Below are 27815 nucleotides of genomic sequence, written 5' to 3'. Positions count from 1 at the left end.
GAAGACATATTTAATTGGACTATACAGTGACTGTACTGCCGATGTGACAAAATAAATTTCCAATTTAAATCTACCTATTAATAGCTACATATAGCTATAGATGTAAAAATATTGATTTAAAATTAAGTAGGGATCTGTGTGAGAAAGTAGTCGAACAACAGAATGCCATATGCAGCTATAAATCTCTTATACTTGGATTCACAGTTTTAAATGCAAGGTGTATGGTATATGTAACTATGGCATAAATATACAGTGTAGCATCATTGCAGCCATTTCTTGGCTGCCATCTTTGATATCACATCTTTTTTCTTATTTTCCAATTATTGGAAGGCCACACCCTTCTTTACCACTAGACATGTTGAACTAGTTTCAAACCCTAAAGTCAACTTTATGTTTTAATCAGTGCAGCAGTTATGTGATAGCATCCTTGAACGGTTTTAGAGATCTATTGTATAATCACTTACTGTAGATTACAAATCTAATCTAATCTAGTGCTGTATATCTGTGTCATACACTATGTAGAGTGCTACACAGTAATAAAATAAATAAAAAACAAATCCATTGCATAAAACAAACTTTGCTACAAACACAAAACCAACTACTGTAACAGATATATTGACTTCATTGCCAGTGCTTTTCTTTACATTATAATCTTTGTATATCTGTGACTACTTAGCTATGACTGAACTCACATGGACCACATTGAATTAGGCCAATAAAAATGGATAGGATCACAATATTGACATCATACAGTGCAGGATTACATCAGTAAAATATCGAAGTTAAGATTCAAGCGTTAATCAAATGGCTGCAGGTTTGAGGCTGCCCAGGTCTAGTCATGAATGTTTTTCTCCTTTCTCCACTGTTTTGAACATACTTTCTGTAACAACTTTAAACAGGCTGTAGGACACCTTCAGCACTTGTGCTGTAAAGCCTTAATAATAAATAAAATAAAATATTGCACAAGATCTTGTTGGCGTGTTGAAAACCTTGGGTAGTTATAAATATGTTGCCATTAAGCATACTAAGCATGTTTGCCAAGGGTTTAGCCAGAAAATTTTAGCAGATGAGGCATCCCTGACTGCTCTATTAGAGATATGGTTTGGTGACTGCTCTGTTAGAGTATCTCAATCTTTCACAGTACTAATTCCCTTCATTTGAATGTGTCAAAATTGCTGACTGTGATAATCCAGTCATAATTGTAAATGCCTAACACAAATACACTGCAGCATATACTGTAGCATAATACGTAAAATAAAGCATAATAGATCAACGATCATGAGTTTGAATTCTAATTTAAAATGTTAGTATCAGTGGCATGTATGGCTACACACCATTACATGCAAGTGTTATCTACAAGTGTATAGATTGTAAGAAATTAATGTAAACACATTTACATGTACATACAGTGTGAATTTAACACAATAGGAAGTTAACAGTTGAAAATAGCCTCAGATTCAATCTCAGAACATGCAACTACAAAAATTTTCCTGGGGGGAAAGCAGACACCCCTAGTACTAGCATGTTTCTTCCCACAACACACAGCTCAACACTCAACATTTTATACTAGTTACCATGCAGCCTGTACTATTGGCCTGACCACTTTAAAACTGCTTCCTCCAGTCTTATGAAAGGAGCAGTCTTAAAGTGAGGCGTCAGTGTCACTGTTCATTCCCAAGATAATAGAGTAACACCAACATTTACTTGCTATATGTATATACACCATTGGCACTGTTTATTGTCAAAGGTCTATGTTTGTATTGCGAGAATTGTGAGACACAAGTACTTTCTTTAATTATTTGGATAGTATACTAGACCATTATGAATCATGTATAACATACTGTATACCATAGTGCAAACAATTAATTAGGGAAAATTTTGATACATCAGACAATTGAGCATTTTGCCAAATAAAATTACAAAATGCCATTAGGGGTATTAATACATTAAATGCAAAACTTTTAGATGAAAAAATTTGACAAATTGCAATGAAAATCGTCGAAATTGTCAAAATTTTCTCTGATGAATTTTTACGTTACACAGTATGCTCTACACTCAAACTATTGAAATTCAACAGTATACTAATGATCATAAAAGAATTTTGTGAAGTTTATTTACAGTATTAGTATCTAGTTGCATTGGAGGTGTGGCTAGTGTAGCAATTGTTCCAGCATAGACGCCAGTGCAGGTATAATACTGTTGCAGAATAAAACCCGTATGCAAATATTGATGCATTCTCTACCTACACCGTACCATTGTCTAATATAATAAGTATTATGTAAAGCTATAAAAGGCATCTGAATAAAATGTAAACTAGTATTTCCACAAATGTATGCTGCACCAAAAACATTGATTCTACAAAATCTGATCACTAAATTAATAATATGCTCAATAGGCATGAAGTAAAGAACAGTTTACCTTAATGTTTAAATTGCTGCTATCTTGTTGTTTTAGAGCGTATCCCCATAATGGTCTTATTGACCAGCTGTGTGCCACATGCCTAGAAAAGTCACAGTGATATCTGATTTGTAATACAGCAATACCCCATGCAAAAAAGCTTGGCGGAGAAAAAAAGGTGGCCAAATTACTAGCCAATTAGAGTTACAGGGAATTTATTAGGAATGCAGCAAGACTGCACGAGTCAATGATCAAGGACCAAATTTTTATAAATTATAGTTAGTTTCCCGTTTTAACATTCACATGTACACAAAAAATGGAAATTTCAGGACCATAGCACATTGATAAAAAGTACTGGAACAAGTTGGAGTAGTCCATGATATTAAATCACAGTAAAACAATAAGAAGTGTTATTTCCCAGAAATAGCCATAAATCTGATTTGTTCTCTTGTCCTTCATAAAGCTTCTATGAATTTGATTGGAAAAGTCAGCTTGTAGAACATGATAATGGTGGACTTTGCTCTTCTGTGTTCAAGGAATTCCCCATTTTAAGCAGTTGAGCATGTTTGTTATGCTACAGTACCATATCTGTAATAATCATCAAAAACAAATCTAGCAGCCTTATGCTGTACCATTTCAATCTTAATTGTCTATATTAGATTTTGTGAATAGTGACCAAATAACAGAGGCATACTCCAAGATTGGTCTAACATAGTTGACGTAAAATAAGCTAAAGATTTGACACAAAGTTAACACTGGCTAATGTTTCTTTGTAAAAAAGCTCAAATAGAATTTGCTTTACAAGTGATAATGTCAATATGTTTAGACCAAGAAAGATTTTGGCTTACTGTAACTCCTAAATATTTTGCTGAAGTAACTTCGCAAATCCTGATCTTGTACATAATGGATGAAGGTTGCTTTTTGTTAGTTATAATTAGGTGTTTGCATCTGTTCAGGTTGAGAGGTTGTAGCCCATTGACTACTTTATTTAAGTATTCTTGCAATATTGTAGCATCTTCACTTGAAAGGATAGCACTGTAAATTATTACATCATCAGCATACAAACCAATCTATCAGGATATTTAGTTACCTTTCATAGTGACAATGAAGACAGAAAATTGGATGTACAGAGGTAGTTAGTTTACCAACACAATACCGAAGTACTGTATGCAATACATACATTGCACAGCAATAACTGTCCATGCATGGAAACATTTTAGAACCAGCAATAATTTTTAATATGTCAATACATAAATAGACACTACAACCTATTGGTAACAATATGTAAATTATGGAGAAACAACTACAATAATGTACAGAAGATGTATGCACACTTGAATGACAAACTTTGTACTAATTTTGTATAGTGTTATATATGAATATGAATCTTAACTATATCTAACACTGATAACTAAATGTTTCACGGACACACAATGCTGCATGAATCATTTTAAAAATCCATAAGAAGGATTGTTATCCATGACCACTTTATCACTTCTACCATAGGCCGGATTTGGTTGCAACTTTATATCTTCATTAACATGGCTGGATGGACGTATTGTTTCATACAGAACTTTAGCAGTTGATCTGATTGTGTGTATACCATGTGATATTCTATGAGTAGTATTGTAGAAGTATCCATTTCTAGTAAGACTGGATTCATTGACTGTTTCATTTACTATATTTGCAGGTATTGTGTTTGTAGAGGAGTTGGCCTTCTTCTTCACAATGATGATAATAACAATAAGAACAGCAATCCCAACCACAGTGATAACAGCAATGACAGGTAATATTATCACAACTAGTACTCTAGGAGAACTAGATGAACTTGATGATGAACCTGCTTTAAATAAGGTGATAAATATTATAAGGAGGACGATCTTAAACTTATATTTACTATACAGAGCTATATACCAAATCATTAGCAATATGAATTTTGTAACAAAACAGGTTAATTTCATGAGAAACAAATTTAAATTTTAAGTTTTGAATTTAAACTGTTCAACATACAGTTACTTACTAGGTGCAGGAAATGTCTTACACAAGGATGATCATTACAATAATTACCAATGAACCATTATGGCTAAAGTAGGGATAAATTTGCACTTCAAGTGATGATCCTCCAAGTGCTTATCATTACACAGGTATGGTAATGATTTTCCTTGTTTTCCATATATAGCTAACAACTGGAAGGAAAAGTTAGGAATATTGTAACCTAGTGAAGACAATGAAGAGACTATAGGTAGATAATCACCTCAATGACATGTATAAATTTAACTTAATTTCTAGGTACCTACTGTGTACAGTATTTCTCTTTGTCAATGATTAAGGACACGAGGCTGCCTAGGTCTGGTCATGGAACATTTATCCTTTCTGCAACTTTTCAAACACACATAACATCTATAAACAGACTGTATAGGACCAGGTGCTTCAGTGCTTGTGCTGTAAAGTCTTAATAAATAAATAAAATGAATAAAATTAACTTCTTGAATTGCAAGTGGGGACATTACAATACTCCAAGAAAGAATTGGGTGCATACTAGCTGTAGTAGCAGTTTATGGATTTAACAAAAAGGAGGACAAAGCGTCTACGATGTCTTAAAGTTTTGTGGTTATTACCATTACTTTATCAACATCGTGAGTTATAACATGTACAATCAGTGATTCAAAGGTGCATGTTGCATGCATAGTGAAGAATTGACTTTGGAAGTCTTAAGAATAGTTTAAAATGTTAGTAATATTATAGTAGAAGTATTTTAAAGCTATTGTATAGCTTCAAGGGGTACACCCCAGGTCCCTTAAAATTCTACTGTGTACAGTACTTAAAAAGTCATAATTATGCATTGCAATATTAATACTTTGCCTTCTGCACCTATATATATATATATTATAGCCACATAAAATTGTTACTTCAAGAGACCGAGCATAAAATGTGACCCACAGAGTGACAACCAACCATTTTCGCAAAACTCTATTTTGCAACAAGAACGTATTGAAGTAAAAATAAACGTGCTACATAAAAAGTTTTAATCGCATAGGTATGCACTGAAACAAAACTCAAATGAATAAAACTATACACCATCAGATTCACATTTTCATGGGGAGTAATTGTTTCGTGTTTGTACAGCACAGTGCTTGAAATAACGTTTGACAACTGGATATTATCCGAACAACACATGGAATGTCTGAATAAGTTTCTATTTACCAGGACAAATTGTCCAGACAATTTTCCAGACAAAAGCGTGCCAGTAAAGATACTGCCAGCAATGGTTGTGGAAGCACTAAGAAGCATGTGGTAGCAAAGAAAATGGTGGAGAAGTGTGTGTCTTAAAAAACATTAATGATAAAAGTCTTCAGACGATACAATGGTTGCAGTTTGAAACAGTAGGAGCACATGACCATGCTAAAATGTGAAGTTTGCTGTAAGTTATAGACTGGTCTTTATTGAAGGCATGACCAATATTTGCACTTTGACCTTCAAAGATTATGCGGCAACCGATATGCACAAGTGAGCAATGGCATTGGAGGCCACAGAGGCAGCCAGTAGCTTGCACCAATTGCAAGGGCAATGGCTTAAACCAACCTTAGCGAGGCTGCAAAGTTGAAGATCAAAAGAAAAGTGGAAATTCCTTACACAATTGCTAAAGATAACCTTGCCTTCACTAAGATGGGAGTTATTTGTGAACTTCAAATTGTTGACTTAGCTATAGCTATGACTGTTTCTGACCATATCACTTACTGTAATTATCAGCTAATAGCAGTGTAATAATACATTCGATAATTGTGTAATATCCATTATGTATTACTCATTACTTTGTCATGTAATGTGTTATATTACTTCATTACAACATTAGTAATATTATTGCATAACACATTATAAATGTAACTCGTCACCCCCAATTCTGCTCACACTCCATATGCCATAGCAGTGCTCAAAATAAAGTCAAAATATTGTGCTGTCTGGACAAAGTCACCAATGACCTGTCATTAATTTTGGTTGTCCCATCACCTTCAAAATGTACTTCAGCATGTGAAGCATGCTCATTCTAGGGGAGTCTGGGGGCATACCCCCCCCCCTGAAAATTTAAAATAATAATTTATGAAATCAAACCTGGAAGCATTTTGAAAGGGTAAGTGTTACATCCGGAAATTGTAACGTGTTACTTCTTTTTAATGTGCATTGTGATTGGCTGCATTTTGGGTCCTGACAGCACTGAATATGCATGGCTGTGCAGGCAAGAACAAAGAGTGTTAGCATATGGGAAGTGTCAAGATACTACTACACCAGAGAAACGCTTGTCTCACTTGTGTTAGCTACTTGTAGTTGTAGGCTGGGAGAATGTATTTAGATGGTTGGACTTAATTTATAGTTTGTAATGAACAAATGTAATAATATTACTAGTTACAGCCCTCAAAGTAACATGTAATTATAACTAGTTACTATTTTTCAGGGAGTAGCTAATATGTAACTGTAACACGTTATATTGTATAGAAGTACATGTAACTAGTAATCTGTAACGAGGTACATTTTTAGAGTGGCGACCCCAACTCTGCGTGTGAGTTAGGGGCACTTATTTACAATGCAATAGAAATAAAGTTTACTGTTGTCATTTCATTATTGTATAGGCCTTCTTCTTTGTCCACACAGGAAAACACTATACCTTGATCAGTTTACCAGTTCATGGTAAACAAACTGAGCCAATCCCTTGTCTTTGTAGCTTGTTTCAGTCAGGAGTTTTGTTCGATTATATAAGTGCCTGTAATAATATTTGCCGCATTGTTCTGTACAAATCAAATGTATGGTATTCCTATTCCAAATATAATTCCAAGACTACAGGCTGAAACTTTGGCTGTCCACTGCGAGTTGTAACTACTGTTTGGTTTTGTCTCTCTATGAGGAAAACAACAGGTCTAAGGCCTGTGTAGAAATTCCTTGTGAAGCAAAGGATTCCCTGAGATGGACCATGCGACCTCCTGGTTGGTTGGGTTCAAGATTAGTTCTGGGATGTTTGGAAGTTGGCAGTTGGCAGGCCAGCATTTTGAGAAGCAGAGGAAACCATGGTTGTTATGGCCATGCACAGTGGTGTCACCAGAACTACTCTGGATTTTTGTCTCTTTATCTGACTTAGGCAATGAGAAATCAGGCACCATGGGGGATTGGCATAACCCCTCAGTTTTGTGTGAAGGGAAGCTTTTGGGTCTGGCCTCCAGTTGTAGAAGTGGGGTAGCTGTTTGGTTAGCCGTGATGCAAATAAATCTGTTTGGAGAGAATCCATTGATTGCTAAATTTATTGGAATACAGATGGAATGATCATGCAGTTGCATCAGTCCTTCATTACCCTGGATTCTGTGTCTGCCACCTTGTTGAGAATTCCAGGTAGGTGCTCTGCTTCCAGTGATATCTCTCTCTGGAGACACCATTACGATATTTCCAGAGATAAGTTGCACAATTGAACTGAGTGCATACTTCCCTAATGAACGCACTGCAGAGATATCGTCAATTTTCAGAAGGACCATACCCATTTGGTTGATGGTAAACGTCTTAAAGGCAGTTGAAAGTTCCAGGAAGTTGATGCACAGGGTTACTTCCTCTATTGACCAGCTCACCCCTTGTCCACGCCTTGCTTCCCACTATATTGGTGTGAGGCATCTGATTCTATGGTTGTGAAGGACATACTGGTGCTTCCATTGTCTGTCTGTCTAGAGTTGACCACCAAGTGAGATTCCTGATCATATTGCTGATCACAGTTATCTGAGAATTACTTGTCTGAGTACCCCAGGAGTTGTTCTTGGGAGTTGAGTGCCCTCTGCATAGGGCTCTGTAATGTAGTGGACCTTGTTTGACAGCTCTGGAGGTTGCTATAACTTTCCCTATGAACATTGCAAGTTCCCTTGGTTGAACAGGACCTGGAAGTGTTGACACTGATGTAAGTGTAATTGTATTTTGCACATTCAATAAATTGGCTACTACAGCTGTACATCTCTAGTCATTTCTTTCCAGCTCCTGCTTCCTTTTTCTGGTGGGACTGCTGTTTCCTTTGCTGCCACCCAGTAGCTCTGTTTCTGGGGGTGGCACTTCTGAAAATGTTGGGTTGTCTTGGTCTGGGTCTTCTGTATCAGGGCTGCAGCTTCCAATCCCTCTTTAGTGATCTCACCAAAATTTGGTCCAAAAAGGAAGGGGGCTGTGGCAGCAAAGTCCTCATCTTAAACTAGTGACTTTAGTGGAGGGTTGAGGTGTTGTAGCACTGCTTTCTTCCATTGAATGGAATAATGTTGAGAAGCATTTCCCAACAATACCTGGGCAGCTATTAATTATTCCCTGGATGACTTCAGCCTGGTCTATGTCACCTGCATCCACTTTCTCAATAATAGATGTCAGTGGAGCAGTTGCCTCCAGCTAGAGTTTATGAGTCTTCTAAGCAGCAGCATCAACTCTGATAACATTTTTGGGAATAGTGTAGGTGATGAAACTGTTTAGCTTAGGTGGCTTCAGCCACTTAAAGTCGGGCAGTCCAAGCTTAACCTTTTTCTTAGTTCTGGTAACATCATCCAGTGTTGTCTTGAAGGCTGCCTCAATAAAGGCATTACTCACTTCAGAAAGTTTGAAGGTGTCATCATCATCACCATCACCAGTGTTGCTGCCAGGATATTCATCATCAGATGAGTCTGACTTATACCCAGATCATTTCCTCTTATGAGGATTGCCACCTGTTTCATTACCAATCTGTAATAGAGTGGTATGAATGGATTTCTCGGTCTGTGGGTTGTTGCCACCAGTGGTCCCACTGTTTTTCAGTGCCACCACATCGGCCTGAGGTGTAGTCTACAGTTCTTGAAAAAGTCCTTCAGAAGTCTCATTAGACTCAGTCATGTCGTCAATAATGGTCGATCTGCGGAGAAATAACTTGCTGTCAAGGCCAAAGAAAAAGCCGGTCAAGTGAAGACAATTACCTAGGAAGCCAAAGAAAAGCTTGTACTGTAGTCTCACAATTATCTGGTCACTGATTATCCATTATCCAAACTGTTGAAATATATGATCGTCTATTAAACTATTTTCAAATTGTCAAAGGTGTACGTTCTATTAGAATAATTATTTTGTTCTGGATATAAATGAATGGACTTTATTATTATCCAAACTTTTTGATTATCTGAACTCACCAAGGGACTGAGTTTGGATAATGGAGAGAGCACTGGATCTGTTGAATATTATTTGCCCTTGCATGCATTCTATTAATTATCAACTTGAAACTGCTACCATCTTCCAGTTTTATACAGTTTATTGCTTCCATTAGATTTACATGATTGCATGATTCATGTGTGATGTTTATATCACATTACAGTTTGTGACTACAGTGCTACAAGTATATGCATGACTGCAGCGCAACTGTATATACATAATTATAAAAGAAGCCATAGAACAGTACAAGCAAATAACTTTTTAAGTAGAAAGCACTCCAGAGGATCTTTATGGTCCAAATTCATTATCCAGAAAAACAAATTGATTGTTTCAAGACCACTTGGTAATTTTGAAGTACTGTAGTTTCATGCATGTATTTTATATTATAAGCTCAACTCAAACTCAAAATAACTTGAAATTCTTTGATGGTGTATATAAACCATTCTACTATTACACTGTATGTCAAAATTAATACATCACTGATTTCAGTTTGTGTGTTGCCTATTATGAATGTATAAAATAAAAAGTCAGTAACAGAGGCATAGCAAGATATTTAACTTATGGGTGCCCAGTAGTAAAACTGAAGACCAAAAAAAGGTCTCGAGTGTGACTGTTTTATTAGAGTCATTGACTACTCTATTAGAGTATCTCAATCTTTTCAGTAATATGTAGTACAGTGTGCTGACACCCGTTAGTTACACCACTGGAAATATTTATGGGTGCCCAAGCACCCATGGTGCCCATGCTTCCTACGCCCCTGAGTAATATGTATGCCAAAATGGCCAGTGGTGCAAAACAGTATGGAGCCCAAAGAAGCCAGGGATAAAACTGTTGTCAAACCATAGGATAGATGGTAGCCAAAGTGGCTGTATAGTCACTATTTACAGTAGCCATTTATCAACCATTGTTGCCACCACACAACTTTTTAAAACTCAAACTATTTAAATCTGTAGCATAATTTTGACAATCTGTCTGTTTTGTATAACAATCAGTGTATATTCTTAGCACTTAAGATACATGTAGAGTTGCATTCCCATTTCTAGTGTGTTTGTCCCTAAACCTTTTAACCTAGAACTTAATTAATTAATTAGGTCAATAAGTGTACTGTAGGTAAGGGAGGTATACATGGCTAGCTACTAGTGGTGGTTAAAAGACCATGCATGTGTACTATACATGAAACATCATTGAAATCAAAAATTGATACAGGCATATAATGAGTAAGAATGCCATCATCAGCAATATGCAGATGCACCAAACATTACTGTATGCATATAATTCAGTGCATCATAGCACTGATGTACAATGCATGAAATATAAAAACAAAATGTTATGTTATTACCTGTAGGTGTTGTTGCCCTATCAACCACGGAACTCATCATCACTGATACTGATGGTCTAATAAATGTAGTCACATTGGGAGTAACCATAAAGGTGGAATTACTCATTGCACTTCGTCCACAACCATTAGTAGCAATTACAGTCAATTCATAAATTGTATTAGGGGTTAATCCTGTTACAGTTCGTGATGTGTGTGATGTTTGTGATGTTGCAGTTTCATTACCCTTCCTTTTTACAGTAATATTATACTGATCAGCATCATCCACCTCATCCCACTGTACAACAAATGATGTACTAGTGATGTTACTAAATCTGACATTCAATGGTATGCCAGGTGGACCTGTAGTATAAACCAGAAACATACTATCATGTTGAAATAATGCTTGACAGTGAAACATTGAGGTGATCTTAAAAAGATATGCATATAAAGTGAGACTTATTTTGCTTTACATTCTCAAGAAGTTACATTAATTGTAGGTAAAAGTGACATTAGCATCACTGTAACCATTTATTGGCCGTCACCTCTGATTTCACAATTTTTCACCCTGGCCTTTTTTTGGGAGCTGCAACCTTTTTTCACAGCTTGGCTGTTCTTGATATGATTATAGTACAGCATGCTTTGGAACTGACTTTTTACAGTGAAACCTCATTTATAGGACCACCATTGGGACCCACAATAAGTGGTCCTATTAGTGAAGTGGCCTTATTAATGAAAACCTCTGTCATTAATCCAGCCCTAAACAAAGTGGCCTTATTATCAAGGTTTCAACAAATCAACACCTGGCTATAGTTGCTGTAACAGCTACATATGTATACTACAGGTTTTATCATAATGCACAGATAGGATTGTTCATTACTCATAATGAGCTAAAAGTATGAAGCACATTGCCAAAACTATATTGGCATATCTTTTGGCAGGTACTCAGGAGTAGCAACTATTGCAGTGACACCTTGACTGTCTGCCCCTTTATTGTGGTGTTAGTTTAAAACCAGTTTGGTCCTGCAGTATGTGGCCACTGGCCTTATTAATGAGGTGGCCCTATTAACGAAAATTAAATCAGTGGAATAGTATGGAAGATACATCTGTACTTTCTGGACCTGGCCACTATAACAAGATGGCCTTATTAATGAGGCTGCCACTAAGTGAGGTTTCACTGTACTTGCTTTTTAAACCAGGCTTGTGCCCGCAGCCAACCGAAGGCCAGCTGTGGGCACTCGCCTTGTTTACTGAAATTGTTTCTGTAAAAGCGTGTGTGTGTGTGTGTGTGTGTGTGTGTGTGTGTGTGTGTGTGTGTGTGTGTGTGTGTGTGTGTGTGTGTGTGTGTGTGTGTGTGTGTGTGTGTGTGTGTGTGTGTGTGTGTGTGTGTGTGTGTGTGTGCACCTATCTACCTAGCACACAAAATTGTCAATGGAAAAAGCAGTTTTATATAAGAAGTAAAAGCGAAATGAAGTCTGTATTACACTTCTGCACAGGTAAACTTTGCTCTGAGGTGGTTTCTTTTTAGTGGTCTGAAATACAAGTGTGGCAACTCTCCTCACACTTTGTGAATTCCCTTCCCTTCGGGTTTTACAGGCATTTAGCAACTGAAAAACAATGGTGCAGGCCTCATACACTACCAGAAATAGCCTATCCCTTCGAGTTGGAAAGGGGGCATATCCCCTATGTACGCGAACGAAAATGAAGAGCAGCTTTACAGCTTTGTCAAGAGAATTTGTAGGAAAAATACGAGAGTTAAACTATAAAACAGTATATTGTACTTTGCGTGGGAGGATCAAAGCTACTGTATTGCCCATACAGTATTAATTAGCTGCATAACTGTTCTTTATGAGTCATTCAGTACAGTTATGCACTTAATTGGGCAAATACAGTACAATTATGCACTTAATTGGGCAAATACAGCACACTTGGGCAGTTATGCAGTTAATTTATTTAAGGAATGTTACAAAAACAACTCCACATGCATGACACTGTAAATCACTAAAACCAGCCACACTAATCCTACCAGTTCATTTTATGACAAAAAATTGATTGTACAAACACTTACCGATCGTTTGATCACAAAGCTATTTAAAGACAACTCCACTAAGACAGCACGATTGATCACATGTCAAAAAGTGTTGAACATTAGTAATACATTACCATTAAAAAGGCCACCCCAAAATCATGTAAAATGCATAAAATGGTGCAAAAACACAGTGATTTTTGTATACAGTATTTATCAAAACACCAGCAACATTACGTGGTGGTACCCACAAAAACAGCCTGTTTATTACTCACATACCTCAAAGAAATACTCTTAGTACCTTGTTCTCATGGCTCTAGCTGCAGTGCATATCACCGTCTTTTCACGAATTTGTCACTTGTTCATCATTTCACCCAATGCGTAATGTAGGGGGAAAGCATTGTGGGATTCATCTATTGTCAAGACCACCCTAAACTAATTAGTTAATTAGAATAAACGGTCTGGAATACCATATATATGAATTATTCTTTGATATTTCAAAAGAATTTGACTAAGAGTGGCCGGTTTTAACTGCCTTTTTAGAGTTTAGATGAAATACGTATATGGGAGATCATTAACAATATTATTATATTGGAGTTCATGTATGGGAGCATCCACGTCAGTGACTTGTTTTGTAATGGTTGGGTTCTTGATTGTATAAGTCCAGTATAAGTCTTTATAAGCATAAATTATGTTTCCTAGTCCTCAGTTTACTGGGTTTTGAGTTTACCGCTGTGTCATTTGAAATGAGGAATTTCATTAATATCAGTAAATTTACCATTTTTTCATTAGATTCGCAATCCCAATGGCTATTTTTGATATGCATGTGCATGACATTGTAAATCGCTAAAACTAGCCTAATTAATCCTATTAGTTTGTTCTATGACTAGAAGTAGATTATACAAACACTTACTGATATCCTGATCACCGAAAATCGCAGTGGTTTGAGTAATACAGGAAATCGCTTTGAGCCAGACAACCAGGAAGTACAATACTATTATAAGCACTGCCTATGCTTGTGTGTACCAAAAATACAGCACTTGGGGGTGTCTAGAGGCAAATGCAGCACTAAGCATCGCTTTGTGCTGTATTAGCCTCTCAACACGCCCCCTCATGCTGTATTTTCCATACACACGTGCAGTGGTGCTTTAACTATAACTTAGAAGATACACCCCTGTAGCTATTTCTGTGCATAATATGTTGGTTTGTTTAACAAGCGCTTCCTTAGCAACGTAATTGAAGAATTGTGAAAATCCATGAATTATGAAATCCTAGAATTACAATAAATTAAGTATGTATTACTGCATAACCACAAACCTATTGGTTAAAATAATAAAATAGTAATACATAGTTGGTTAATTCCAAATGAGTTAGCTAGCTGCATGGCACTTGGTTTTTAGAAGTAGCACAACATCAACTTGTTTTTCTTTATTGTAGGAAGAAAAGAAGGAAAAATATTCAAAATTGAAATATTTTGTTGCTAAGATTATAGTTGTGATGAAATATAACATGTACCAAAAGGGTAACTTGTAATATACTGTAGCTTCTGCAGAATGCTCTACAGAGTGACTTGTTTATAGCCCATCGTGAACTCTCTACAGGGAGTCTTGTTACATAACTGATCTCTCTACAGAGAGAAATGTTACATAGCTGAAACTTCTAATGTAACCAAACTCTCTGCAGGATGTCTTGTAATGTAGCTGAACTCTCTCACTACTGGACATACATATTTCCCATGAAAATCCAATGAAAAAAATGTTCAACCTGTGAAAAGTAAAGTTTTCATTGGGTGACCACAATGAAATTTTATTTCCATAGAATTTTAATTGGGAAAATTAATGAAAAATCAATGAAAACCTAATGAAAAATTACCACTGAAAACTCTGTGAAACACTTTTCATGGACTTTTCATTGGTTTTTCATTAGTTTGACCAATTAAAATGCTATGAAAATAAAATTTCATTGGGACCACCCAATGAAAACTTTACTATTCACAGGTTGAACGTTTTTTTCATTGGATTTTCATGGACAAATGTCCACTAGTGTCTACTGGGTTGCTTACCTGAACTCTCTAAACATGACAATCTACCGATAGGGCAGTGCATGATCAGCACAGTGTGTGTATGGGTGGAAAAGATGCACATATGCATAAACAGTGGCACAATTTTAAAGGAATCAATGTACGTACAATACACACAAAATGGAATTGCCTTTATCCTCCTCTGTGTTTCAATTCTTTTTGCTGACAATGCAAAATGTCAATTAGTGACAGTTAAGCCTGTTACTGAAAACAGCCTTTCACTGCTTGTTGAAGTTGCTGAGGTTTTACAAGCTTACTGAGACAAGGATAATGTAATGAGTTTGCTTTCCACCAAACTAAAGGATTGGAATTCCTAGGTGTGCATGTTTCAGAGAAGTACAAATCTACTTCGTCCTCTAACCTTACAGATAATATCATTTTCTTCTGTCCAAACAATATGTTAAGTGCCTTCTGTTTCATTGATGGTTGAGCCTGTGATTCTGAGTTTGAACTATCACTGTCAATTTGAAGGTTTTGTATTTTATGTCTTCTTTCTGTTTTAACTTCACATATTTTTTCTACAGAGAGAAACTTTAAAGCTTTGTATCGAGGATCCAAGGCTGCTGCAATCACTTTGATATCTGAAGAAGCAAAGTCATTCAAATCCCATTTACTTTTAATTGAGATTTAACAGATATCTTAAATCTTTTAATATTCATTGTTGAATCACTTTTTGTAACCTCTAAGTACTTCATTGTTCCAAAAAGAACAGGAAGAATGGATGATATAGATGATATAGACTCAGAACTCAGGTTAGTTGTTCCTATTTCTAGTCGGTAAAGAATTTTCACCAAATCACCAAGTAGCTCCCACTATACATTTGACAAATCTAGCCTTCTATGCTCTACCCTATATAGTAACAGATTCATATGCTAAAACAGCCGAAACTGGCCACCTGTTTTGAAGAAGGGACTGACACATGTAAAAGGTGCTGTTCCAGCATGTTTTACATTCATTGACCAGTTTATGTGTCGATTCATACTTTCTTGTTTCTTCCTTAAATTTTCAGTAGCCCGTGCACTGTGATGAAAATACTTGACCAATGCTTTTGCAGCAGCTAAAGCTTGTGCTATAGCATTTATGTCAATCCATCAATAACACACAATTGTAAGCAATGAGCTGCACAGTTCAAACTATTCCACTGTTTGTCAGCTTCTAAAAGACACCCTGCATGCTGGAAACTGGAGTCTTGGTCATGAACAATAGCAAATATGCTATTGTCAATGGATATGTAGCCAGCATATAGCTCCTCAGTTCCCAACACTCATCAATAAAATGAACAGTCAGTGAAATATAGGCATCATTGGCAAAGCTGGTCCGAATATCTGTTGTCAGCGAGTACTGTGTTGTGTTTCCACTTTCAGCTAATTTTCTTTTAAGCTTTTCCTTAGCCATGGTGTACTTCCAACGAACAACATCCGTTATAAGTACTTAAACCCTTCTCCATCAACAACTGAAGCAAGTCGTAAATCTTTTGCCACCATGAATGCAATCAATTCTGTAATCTTCTTGGCACGTGTTGGCGGGCACTTACTGCAAGTAAAAAAAGCATTCATGCTAGTTTGTTCCTTGCCATCAGAAGCTTTGTTACTTCCACTTTCATTTCATTTATACTTTTCCTTGTGATAACGAAGCAAATGTTCTCTAAGTTACTCGTTGCTCCAAGGTAAGAGTATTCATTCTTGCACAATCCACACAACACTTTCTTTCCACCAGGCACCTTCGTGAAGAAGTCCCACACATCTGAGTGAAACTTTTTCGGCTTCAGCTCTTTGCTGCCTGCAGACTGAGATACTTTCTGTTTTACTCTCTTCAGTCTCTTGATCGTTTTCAGCAATTTCCTCAGTCTGAGATTCCTTATAAGACTTGCGCTCGAACCACGTGTAACGCAAACACTTCCTCCAGATGTGGACACTATGTTTTAAACTACAGAAATTATTGTACACTTTTCCGTATACTATTTAATTGCATAATTCAAATTGCTTAACCCACATTCGAAGGTTTGTTAGTTCGAACGAATGTTCAAATTCAGCTAAGTTCATTTGGACCCTACTCTCTACAAAGTGATTTGTTTCTAGCTGATATCTGTACAAAGTGATTTTTTTTTCTACACCAATAGTAGGTGCAACTGGAATGTAAGTGGACAGCCCTAGTGCTTCTATGAATACAAGTATTATAAGGAGTTTGATTAGGGATCATAGAATTTAAAAGTAGTGAAACAAGGGAGATCGTGAAGACTAACCAGTGGACATTAAATCCCTATTTCAGTCTATACCCATAGGAATTAAATGTCCATTAGCATATCTACAGGTGTAAGTGACCTCCCTTGTTTCACTACTTTCTATTTCTATGATCCATAATCATACTTAAAATTCTTATTTTCCTTATAGTAGACCCTCGATTATCCAAATTCCAATGTGTCTCAGGCAATAGTAAAAGTGTTCAGATAAGTGAATAGTTCAGACAACTGAAGCACATACATTTATACACAGAGTTCTGTTGAAATACTCTAATAGAACAAACACCTGTACTCAAAATACTCTAATAGAACAGTTATTTCTAATTTCGGATTACAAGGGTACAGATAAACAAGGGTCTACTGAACATATTTGTTTACTTTCTTTGTAACATTATCCAGCTGGTTTTTAGGTGATATTTTTGGCCAGAAAAACCAAAACCTCCATGATCCCTAGTATACAGTACTACCATACTGATACAGTAGTACTGTGCTGTATGATAGGTAGCTAGATAAGTACGCACACGTGCACATGCATGCACGTACGCATGCACTCACACACACACCCACGCACGCACGCACGCACGCACGCACGCACCCACGCACCCACACACACACACCAACACACACACACACACACACACACACACTCACACACACACACACACACACACACACACACACACACACACACACACACACACACACACACACACACACACACACACACACACACACACACACACACACACACACACACACACACACACACACACACACACACATGTACTTCGAAAGCAATTTCAGTAAACCAGGTGCGCTCCCAGTTTAAACGTACTTTCAGAGTGCCCAATGACCCCACACCATTCCAACAATTTTCTAGAACTTAACTAAATATTAACTATGCCTCCAGCCTAGGCTTGATTTCTTCGTTGTTCAACATCCATTCAGCCTGAGATGTGCCCTTTTCACCAACTTCAGCAGCTCCGTTACATACATTATTGCAGATTTACGTTTGTCCTCCTTCATGTCCCATTCCTTCTCCACTGCCACATAGGTATTGATTTGCAGCAATGTATGATAGCTTCATTGCAGTTGGCTGTCATTAAAATTATCTCCAATTTCCGTAGTGACTGGACTGATTACAGAGGCTCTTCTTGTACCGTTCTTCATTAAAATACTAGTAGATAATATTATTTAATCCAAAACAGCCAAGCTGTAAAAAAACACTGCGGCCCTCAAAAAGGCTATGGTGAAAAAAGATGTGAAATCCAAGGTGGCGGCCAAGAAATGGCTTTGATGGTAGGTTAATGGTAAAAAATTTTAATAACGACAATTCAAGTGAATTTTTGTGCCACTTTGTCTTGGAAAAAAAATTCAACTAAATTGCCGTTATTAAAATTTTTACCATTAACCTACCATCACAGCCATTTCTTGGCTGCCACCTTGGATTTCACATCTTTTTTCACCATAGCCTTTTTAAGGGCCGCACTGTTTTTTACAGCTTGGCTGTTTTGGATTAGATTTCATTTTTTTTGTATTTGTATACCCCAAAGCCGGCCTATGGCCAGCTTTGGGACTTTTTTAACCTGTCTTTTTTCCTTTACTACAGGAAGAAGAAAAGGTGAAGCAGATGTACTTTAAATATTTTTGATTATATCAGTAAATGTACAAATTATATATATAATACATATATTTATCATAGAACTCTCCATGGTGGTTTCTTTGTAACTGAACACTCTACAAGGTGACTTCTTCTTGCTGCTCTCTCTACAGGGTGAATGTTTGTAGCTGAATAATCTACAAGATAACTTCTTCTAGCTGATCTATCTACAGGGTGATTTGTTTGTAGCTGAACTATCTACAAGGTAACTTCTTTTAGCTGATCTCTCTACAGGGTGATTTGTTTGTAGCTGAATTCTGTGCAGGTGATTTGTTTGCAGCTGAGCTCTTTACAGAATGGTTTCTTTGTATCTGAACTCTCAACAAGGTAACTTCTTCTAACTGATCTTTCTACAGGGCAATTTGTTTGTGGCTGAATTTTCTGCAGGGTGATTTCTTTGCAGCTGAACTCTCTACATGGTGGTTTCTTTGTAACTGATCTCTCTACAAGGTAATTTCTTCTAGCTGATCTTTCTACAAGGAGATTTGTTTGTAACTGAACTCTCTACAGGTGATTTGTTTGCAGTTGAACTCTCTATATACATGATGGTTTCTTTATAGCTGAACTCTCCACAAGGTAACTTCTTCTAGCTGATCTTTCTACAGGGTGATTTGTTTGTAGCTGAACTCTCCACAGGTGATTTGTTTGCAGCTAAACTCTCTACATGATGTTTTTTTGTAGCTGAACTCTCTACAAGGTAACTGATGTCTCTACAAGGTCACTAGTTTGTAGCTGAACTCTCTACGTGGTGGTTTCTTTGTAACTGAACTCTCTACAAGGTGACTTCTTCTAGCTGATATTTCTACAGGGTGATTTGTTTGTAGCTGAACTCTCTACAAGGAAACTTCTTCTAGCTGATCTCTCTACAGGGAGATTTGTTTGTAGCTGAACTCTCTACAGGTGATTTCTTTGCAGCTGAACTCTCTACATGATGGTTCTTTGTAGCTGAACTCTCTACAAGGTGACTTCTTCTAGCTGATCTTTCTACAGGGAGATTTGTTTGTAGCTGAACTCTCTACATGATGGTTTCTTTGTAACTGAACTCTCTACAAGGTAATTTCTTCTAGCTGAACTCTCTATATACAGGGAGATTTGTTTGTAGCTGAACTCTCTACAGGTGATTTGTTTGCAGCTGAACTCTCTACATGATGGTTTCTTTGTAGCTGAGCACTCCACAAGGTAACTTCTTCTAGCTGATCTTTCTAGCTGATCTTTCTACAGGGTGATTTGTTTGTACCTGAACTCTCTACAAGGAAACTTCTTCTAGCTGATCTCTCTACAGGGAGATTTGTTTGTAGCTGAACTCTCTACAGGTGATTTCTTTGTAGCTGAACTCTCTACAAGGTAACTGATGTCTCTACAAGGTCACTAGTTTGTAGTTGAACTCTCTACGTGGTGGTTTCTTTGTAACTTAACTCTCTACAAGGTGACTTCTTCTAGCTGATCTTTCTACTGGGTGATTTGTTTGTAGCTGAACTGCCTACATGATGGTTTCTTTGTAACTGAACTCTCTACAAGGTGACTCCTTCTAGCTGATCTTTCTACAGGGTGATTTGTTTATAGATGAACTCTCTACAAGATAATTTCTTCTAGCTGATCTCTCTACAGGGAGATTTGTTGGTAATTGAACTCTCTACAGGTGATTTTTTTGCAGCTGATTTCTCTACATGATGGTTTCTTTGTAGCTGAACTATCTACAAGGTAACTTCTTCTATTGATCTCTCTACAGGGCGATTTGTTTGTAGTTGAACTCTCTACATGGTAGTTTCTTTGTAGCTGAACTCTACAAGGTGATTTCTTCTAGCTGAACTATCTCTTTCCATAGTTGCATGAACTCCCTACAAGGTAACTTCTTCTAGCTGGTCTCTCTACAGGGTGAATAGTTTGTAGCTGATCACTCTACAGGGTGAATTGTTTGTAGCTGATCTCTATACAGGTTACCTGTTTCTAGCTGATCTCTTGAATTCTCTTCGGGTGACTGCTCGATTAGGATGACTGCTCTATTAGAACATCTCGATCTCGCACTTGCTGCACCAAGTTGGATTTCGTGTTATAACTCCGTGGCTTTAAGTCTGATTCTTCTACACCATTGAAGAGCTTTTCTAAGATCATTTCTCCGTCTATACAGCGATTTTCAAAGCATTACCCCAAGCGGTTTAACTGGTAGGCGTGGCAAGTAATCGTTTTTTATTAGGTAATCTCGATTGCGTTATTGTTACACACTGTTGGTTTTTTCGTTGTATCTTCCTGGTTTTTAGCTCGATTTATTTCAAACCACAAAAGGTTTGAGGTTCAATAGTTAACCTATTCACCCACTGATTTTCAGCTTCTTCCCATACGCGATTTACCCTGTAGGCGTGACAACGTGTTGGTGTTATTTTTCGTGAATAATCGATCATAACTCTTTTCCTGTTTATCGTATCCTAGCCAAAGTTGGTACCGAGATGCGCCTTTATACCCCGCTTCGGTGTGCCAAATTTCAAGGCAATCGGATATGGCGTTCGCGTTTTATAGCAGTTTTTTGTAAGTGTGCGAAAAGAGGAAGAAAAAAAACGAAGAAACTAAGCCAATTTTTGAAGTCGCATATCTCGGGAACGCTTGAAGCGATTTCGCTCAAATTTGGAATGTGCAGTGCTGAAGGTGGAGGGAGTGTCCACAGCAAAACTCGTCTTGTTTCATCAAGGCAGCACAGAGCTACTGAGGTGCGAAAATTGCGTTTTCTTCTTTCCTGTCAATATACTCACGGGTGTTACGTGCCGGCTTCTTGGGCCGCACGACACACTATCGTGTGTCTTGATGTATAAGTATATCAACTGCGTACATGTGTACATGTGTACATGTGTACATGTGTACATGTGTGTGTGTGTGTGTGTGTGTGTGTGTGTGTGTGTGTGTGTGTGTGTGTGTGTGTGTGTGTGTGTGTGTGTGTGTGTGTGTGTGTGTGTGTGTGTGTGTGTGTGTGTGTGTGTGTGTGTGTGTGTGTGTGTGTGTGTGTGTGTGTGTGTGTGTGTGTGTGTGTGTGTGTGTGTGTGTGTGTGTGTGTGTGTGTGTGTGTGTGTGTGTGTGTGTGTGTGTGTGTGTGTGTGTGTGTGTGTGTGTGTGTGTGTGTGTGTGTGTGTGTGTGTGTGTGTGTGTGTGTGTGTGTGTGTGTGTGTGTGTGTGTGTGTGTGTGTGTGTGTGTGTGTGTGTGTGTGTGTGTGTGTGTGTGTGTGTGTGTGTGTGTGTGTGTGTGTGTGTGTGTGTGTGTGTGTGTGTGTGTGTGTGTGTGTGTGTGTGTGTGTGTGTGTGTGTGTGTGTGTGTGTGTGTGTGTGTGTGTGTGTGTGTGTGTGTGTGTGTGTGTGTGTGTGTGTGTGTGTGTGTGTGTGTGTGTGTGTGTGTGTGTGTGTGTGTGTGTGTGTGTGTGTGTGTGTGTGTGTGTGTGTGTGTGTGTGTGTGTGTGTGTGTGTGTGTGTGTGTGTGTGTGTGTGTGTGTGTGTGTGTGTGTGTGTGTGTGTGTGTGTGTGTGTGTGTGTGTGTGTGTGTGTGTGTGTGTGTGTGTGTGTGTGTGTGTGTGTGTGTGTGTGTGTGTGTGTGTGTGTGTGTGTGTGTGTGTGTGTGTGTGTGTGTGTGTGTGTGTGTGTGTGTGTGTGTGTGTGTGTGTGTGTGTGTGTGTGTGTGTGTGTGTGTGTGTGTGTGTGTGTGTGTGTGTGTGTGTGTGTGTGTGTGTGTGTGTGTGTGTGTGTGTGTGTGTGTGTGTGTGTGTGTGTGTGTGTGTGTGTGTGTGTGTGTGTGTGTGTGTGTGTGTGTGTGTGTGTGTGTGTGTGTGTGTGTGTGTGTGTGTGTGTGTGTGTGTGTGTGTGTGTGTGTGTGTGTGTGTGTGTGTGTGTGTGTGTGTGTGTGTGTGTGTGTGTGTGTGTGTGTGTGTGTGTGTGTGTGTGTGTGTGTGTGTGTGTGTGTGTGTGTGTGTGTGTGTGTGTGTGTGTGTGTGTGTGACTAAACAATTGATTGTCACCTACTGAATATGTGCCCGACCATTAATACTGTATGGAAGTAATGTAGCAATTCCACATGCTTTTATGATTTTTAGCTTTTTTCCATCTGCTATGCAGCCTTACAACATTAATTCCCTTGTTTCATTGCCTTTTATTTCTATGATCCATACACGCACACACAAAAATAAAATTTCCCACTTACACTTGTGATTAAGAATGCAGCTATAAGGCTGCATGTTGCTAAAAATTTAATAAACAGACAATAATTCTTTGGACAGTTTGTATATACTGTATGTGAAGTACGTAGTACATATAGTGGAACCTCTGTAATTCGAACCCCTTGGGACCAGGGGTGGTCCATAAGTCTGAAAAGTTTGTATCTCTGAAACTGTATATAAATGACTTTAAAATAGCATAAAAACATTAAATATCAGTAGTCAACTACCCTAATAGAACAGTCACTGCTCTATTATAGCAGTCATTTCCGTAGTTCAGTTAGAATCTGGATAAGATGGGTCCAGATAACTGAGGTTCCACTGTATTATGCATACCACACAATTTACCTGTTTTGACAATGAGGGAAGCATTCCTACTCACAACATGGCTAACTGGTACTACACAACGATATAATCCCTTGTGTTTTCTTTTCACATCACTGATTGCGAGTGTATTAGTCAATATGTCTTTACTGATATTTCTTGTGTGATTGAAGAAAGTTTTAAATCTAGATATATTTGTAGGTTGAAAACGTGATCTTCCACTTCTCAACCACCTCCATTTCACATTATCACAGGTGATGTTAGTACCATTCCTATCCACTGCACAAGTAAACATCACTTGTTTTCCAGTACACACTGAGGAACCATTTGCATTTGTTTGTATTGTTATTATAGCTAAAACACCACACATAACAATGATTATAGTACAGTAGAGTATAAGCATTACTATGGCAATAATAAACAGAATATACATGTTGGTGTTGTCTTACAGGTTAAAAGTTTTCCAGACTGTATAACTGTATACTATAGTACTTATCTAAGCAGTAAACACAAAACGGTGACCTGAATTAGTTCTATAAAAATAAATAAATAGTTAATGTAACTTTAATGCTAAAGGGGTTGGAATGAGTTAATCTGCTAATTCTGCTCTCTGGCAATAAGGGTTTACAACTTTTGGAGGTCCTACCAAAATATTCAGCCGGAGACTCCTGAGATCCATTCAGAGCTAGACTACTGAGATTCAGCATCAAGACACATGGTAGTGTGTCATGCAGTGGCATAACACACCATTTTGTATATTGACAGGAAGAAAAGAAAATTCTGTCTTCATGTCCCCTTCTCCAAATTGCATTATAACCGTCTCCCAGCATAGGGTAGACCACACAACAAATATTATCAAATTTGCTCTTTACCCATTCATGAGATATGGGCAGCCAAAAGTTCATTTTTTTCTCCTTCTTAAGCGATAAGGGGTCTATTGGGGCACAGATTATTATTTTCACCCACTTTGTAAAGATTGCTATAAAAATACTGCAAATGCATGATTTGATTAGGTTGAAATTCAGTATGGATAACGATCATTATAAAGGTGAATTCACGTACTAACTTTGCTGATAATCCACGGTGCTACAAACATTAAAATGTTGTCACAGCTACTGGGTAGACTGCTTATGAAATTTCATGTGCACATACATGTAGGCTAACCATCGTAGCAGTACCTTTTGATGATAGAAGTAACAGCTACTAGGGTTACAGTGTAAAATGCAAAAACCTAACAACTGTAAATCGCGAGGTCAAGATACTTGAATAGAACACCGTTAGGTAAAAAAGTGGTTAAAAAAGTGCATCAAAAATGTCAAAAAAGAAACTTAACCAGAGTTTGTACTAGGAACCTCCATACTGAATACCCAAATCTTTAACCACTGAGCCACCTGCCCATATCACTTAATTTCTACTTCATAAATGCTATATAAAATAATAGTAAAAGTTTATAATTTGATTAATTTCATAGATCTATCAATAGAACATTCTATGTGTATTCTAATAAAATTCCTCAACAAAATGTGTACTGTATTAGATTATCACAATAATAGGCCAATTAAAACTTCCAATACAATACAATCATTATAGCTTCTGTCTTCAATAACCATCATTAACTGCTGGTAAGAAAAAAACTACGAAGCCAGAATTTGGGACCATACAGTACCAAGTACAAAAATATTTGAAATCCACACAAAGCAGCCAAGCTTTGAAAAAAGGTGTAAAATTTAAGGTGGCAGCCAACAAATGGTTGCAGTGATGTTAATACAAATAAATATAATAATGGCTTTATGCATTATTAAAGTTTATGTCATTGTAGCCATTTCTTGGCTGCCACTCTTGGTTTCAGAACTTTTTCACCCAGGCTATTGAAGGATGCATCCTTTTGTCACACATTGGTTGTTTAATTTGTGTGGATTAAAATTACACTGAGTCATGAGAAAACAACCAGAAGAACTGAGTAGGTGATATAATATCAAATGTGTTGAACCAGCAAACAGTCCTTTTGCTTCACCAGCCAGTGAAAAATAAGTACAGAAGTCTGCAACTTTGTGTTAGTTGTCAAAGCATCAATAAGGATACTGTTCCATACCAATTTCAATTACCTCATGTACAGTAGATGATCATTAATTGATAGATTCTATTGGTAAGCAGAAGGCAACAAATTTTATTACTCTTGATCTGTTGTGAGGATTCCACCAGGTTAAAATGGAAGAATGATCTAAGGCAAAGACAGCATCAATTTTCCATTGTGAGAAATACTGTACTGATATACTGGGAAAGCACATTTAGTTTTGATTTGTCCTGAAGAATGGTTATAAGTCATGACCAGCAGCCAAAAGATCAGCTGTAATTGATATCATTATAAAGCAGAAGATCAACAAGAAGTATAAAGAATCGTCAATATGACAAAAAGAGGATACTTTGCTTTTGTGTGAAGTGCCAGGACAAACACATCTACTGTACTACTGGCAGAGATACTCAGAGATCAAGTAGTAGCAGAACAAATTGACAAATTGTTTGCTGGATGCTTGTCAGTAATTTAAAGAAGACCTTGAAGAAATTGAAATAGTACTTTTATTGGTCAGGTATGAGTCCTTCAGTTTATTTTTCAAATCTTTTCTATGCTGTACAAGATCAGATAGTAAGATAGAACCCTGCACTTCCTAGCATTCCAGTTGCTGTTTGTGTTGGCATAGAATTTAAAAAAATGGATGTTAGGATTTATTATTGCTATGCTTTAGTTTACATGGCCACAAGTATATGCAGCTGTAATAGGTTGGACAGCAGTAATTGTAGTTACAGGCTTAATCTACAAACATGGTCTACCTACCTTCCCAATTCATGATTGTGCTTCGGAATTTCTTGCAGAGTATAGTAAGTTGGTAATACTGTGATGACCAATGAGCATGCCAAATTCAAACAACTATCAAGAACCACATTGAGTCAATTAACTGTGATACTAATGTTAAATCATTTGTTGATGGCAAACACATGTACATACATTACATGAAATGGCAAAAGTAGTCACATGATGTTAACATACTTGAGTACCAAATTAGCTAATCAAAAACCATAATCCCTATGTATTTGTGATATTTAGGTTGCATCAACCCTAGCTGTCATAATTTTGTAAATGCCATGTGTATTTTTGAATTACCCAGATTTTGACTGGTTTAAGTATAGTGCTGTGTCTACAAAAGATGCAACCCCAGGTGCAAATAATTATGTACAGTATATCAGTAAGATTATAGCTACTATGCAAAGCACTCTCAAAATTGCCAAGTATTTTTCGATAGCTACAAGTAATATATGTATAACCGTGAGGGGCATTTCATCTGCTAATCTTTCTAAAACATATTCATACAGTACTTATAATGATGAAATGACCACACCTATAAACTACTGCTACAACTGTAACAAAATATATTATGTGAGAATATGAAGCACAGTAAGCTGAACTGCTGTAGATAAACTGTTATAGCTAAACAATCCGAAGTGAAAGATGGAATGAACATTTATGACTGGATAATGCTTATAGCATAGTAACTCTCCAGATATATCCTCTACAGTAAGTAGCTACGCAGCTTTCTGCAAATACGTATGCATGGAACAGTCAATGCATCAAGATCATACTTTTCTTAAGATAGCTAGCTATAGTGTAGCTATTGTATATTCTGCTAGCTATTTATGTCGATCATCACATCTGGAAAGCGTAAATTCAAAATGATCACATGCTCAGCACCTTAAAGGTTACTTTTTTGTGGTGCCTTGAATTTGCAGTGTCGTAAACACACCAGCCACTGAAATCAGCCCATTGAGAATCAAAGACAGAAATAGTTAGCCAGATATTAGCTATAGTGCAGCAACTGAAATTTACTTCTGTGTGGTCACTGGTCAATCTCAGCATGATAAAAATCACTATGACATAATAAAAGCCTCTAATGTGTAATAACTAGTTATATGGCCGACTGCTCAAAAGCTTTATGTAACTTGGTTCCACAGGACTTATCATATTGACTATACAGTAGCTAGTTGCTACAGTGGTTCATAACTTCTTGCCACAAAATTAATTAGCTAATTTCGCAATAGCTACTGCAACCTTGCTGCATCGCACCATTAACTTGCGTACAGTGTATTATGACTTAGTCTTAGCTATTGAAATACACAGTAAGTTGATACGCTAGTATTATCACACAGTATTGACTAACCCTGAGCTTCACTACTTTGTAGTAGAAGGAAGAAATGCAGTGGAGTCCAAACTAAAATCACATACAATGACATGGTTCTGTTATTCTCGTGCCGGAAGTGAAACTTCGCGTAGTTGTTACAAGCAGCAAACCCAGTTAGCTAATGTACGTGTAACACGAATCGAAGTTGTGGCTTAGTAGATGAAGAGTCGAGTAGAGAC

General features: G+C 37.3%; 1 protein-coding gene across 1 annotated transcript; it reads right to left on the bottom strand.

The window, feature by feature from the left end:
- Positions 1-3625: 3625 nt before the first annotated feature.
- On the bottom strand, positions 3626-27815 carry LOC136249542 (contactin-1a-like). The gene is made up of 4 exons (XM_066041585.1): positions 27616-27815; positions 23429-23758; positions 10913-11251; positions 3626-4240 (listed from the first exon to the last, which is right to left on the bottom strand). The coding sequence occupies exons 1-4, from the start codon at positions 27686-27688 to the stop codon at positions 3843-3845; spliced, it is 1140 nt and encodes a 379-aa protein (XP_065897657.1). The 5' UTR covers positions 27689-27815; the 3' UTR covers positions 3626-3842.

Source organism: Dysidea avara, chromosome 1, assembly GCF_963678975.1.
Source record: "Dysidea avara chromosome 1, odDysAvar1.4, whole genome shotgun sequence".
In the NCBI taxonomy this organism is placed as follows: Eukaryota; Metazoa; Porifera; class Demospongiae; order Dictyoceratida; family Dysideidae; genus Dysidea; species Dysidea avara.
Note: the sequence above shows the minus strand (reverse complement) of the source record. Positions and strands in the feature narration are given on the sequence as shown.

Coding starts and splice junctions, on each gene's coding strand:
- LOC136249542 (XM_066041585.1), bottom strand. CDS start 27,688: ATGTCATTGTATGTGATTTTAGTTTGGACTCCACTGCATTTCTTCCTT. Junction 23,759..27,615: donor ACAAAGTAGTGAAGCTCAGG/GTTAGTCAATAC, acceptor GTGGTGTTTTAG/CTATAATAACAATACAAACA. Junction 11,252..23,428: donor TTCCCTCATTGTCAAAACAG/GTAAATTGTGTG, acceptor TTTATACTACAG/GTCCACCTGGCATACCATTG.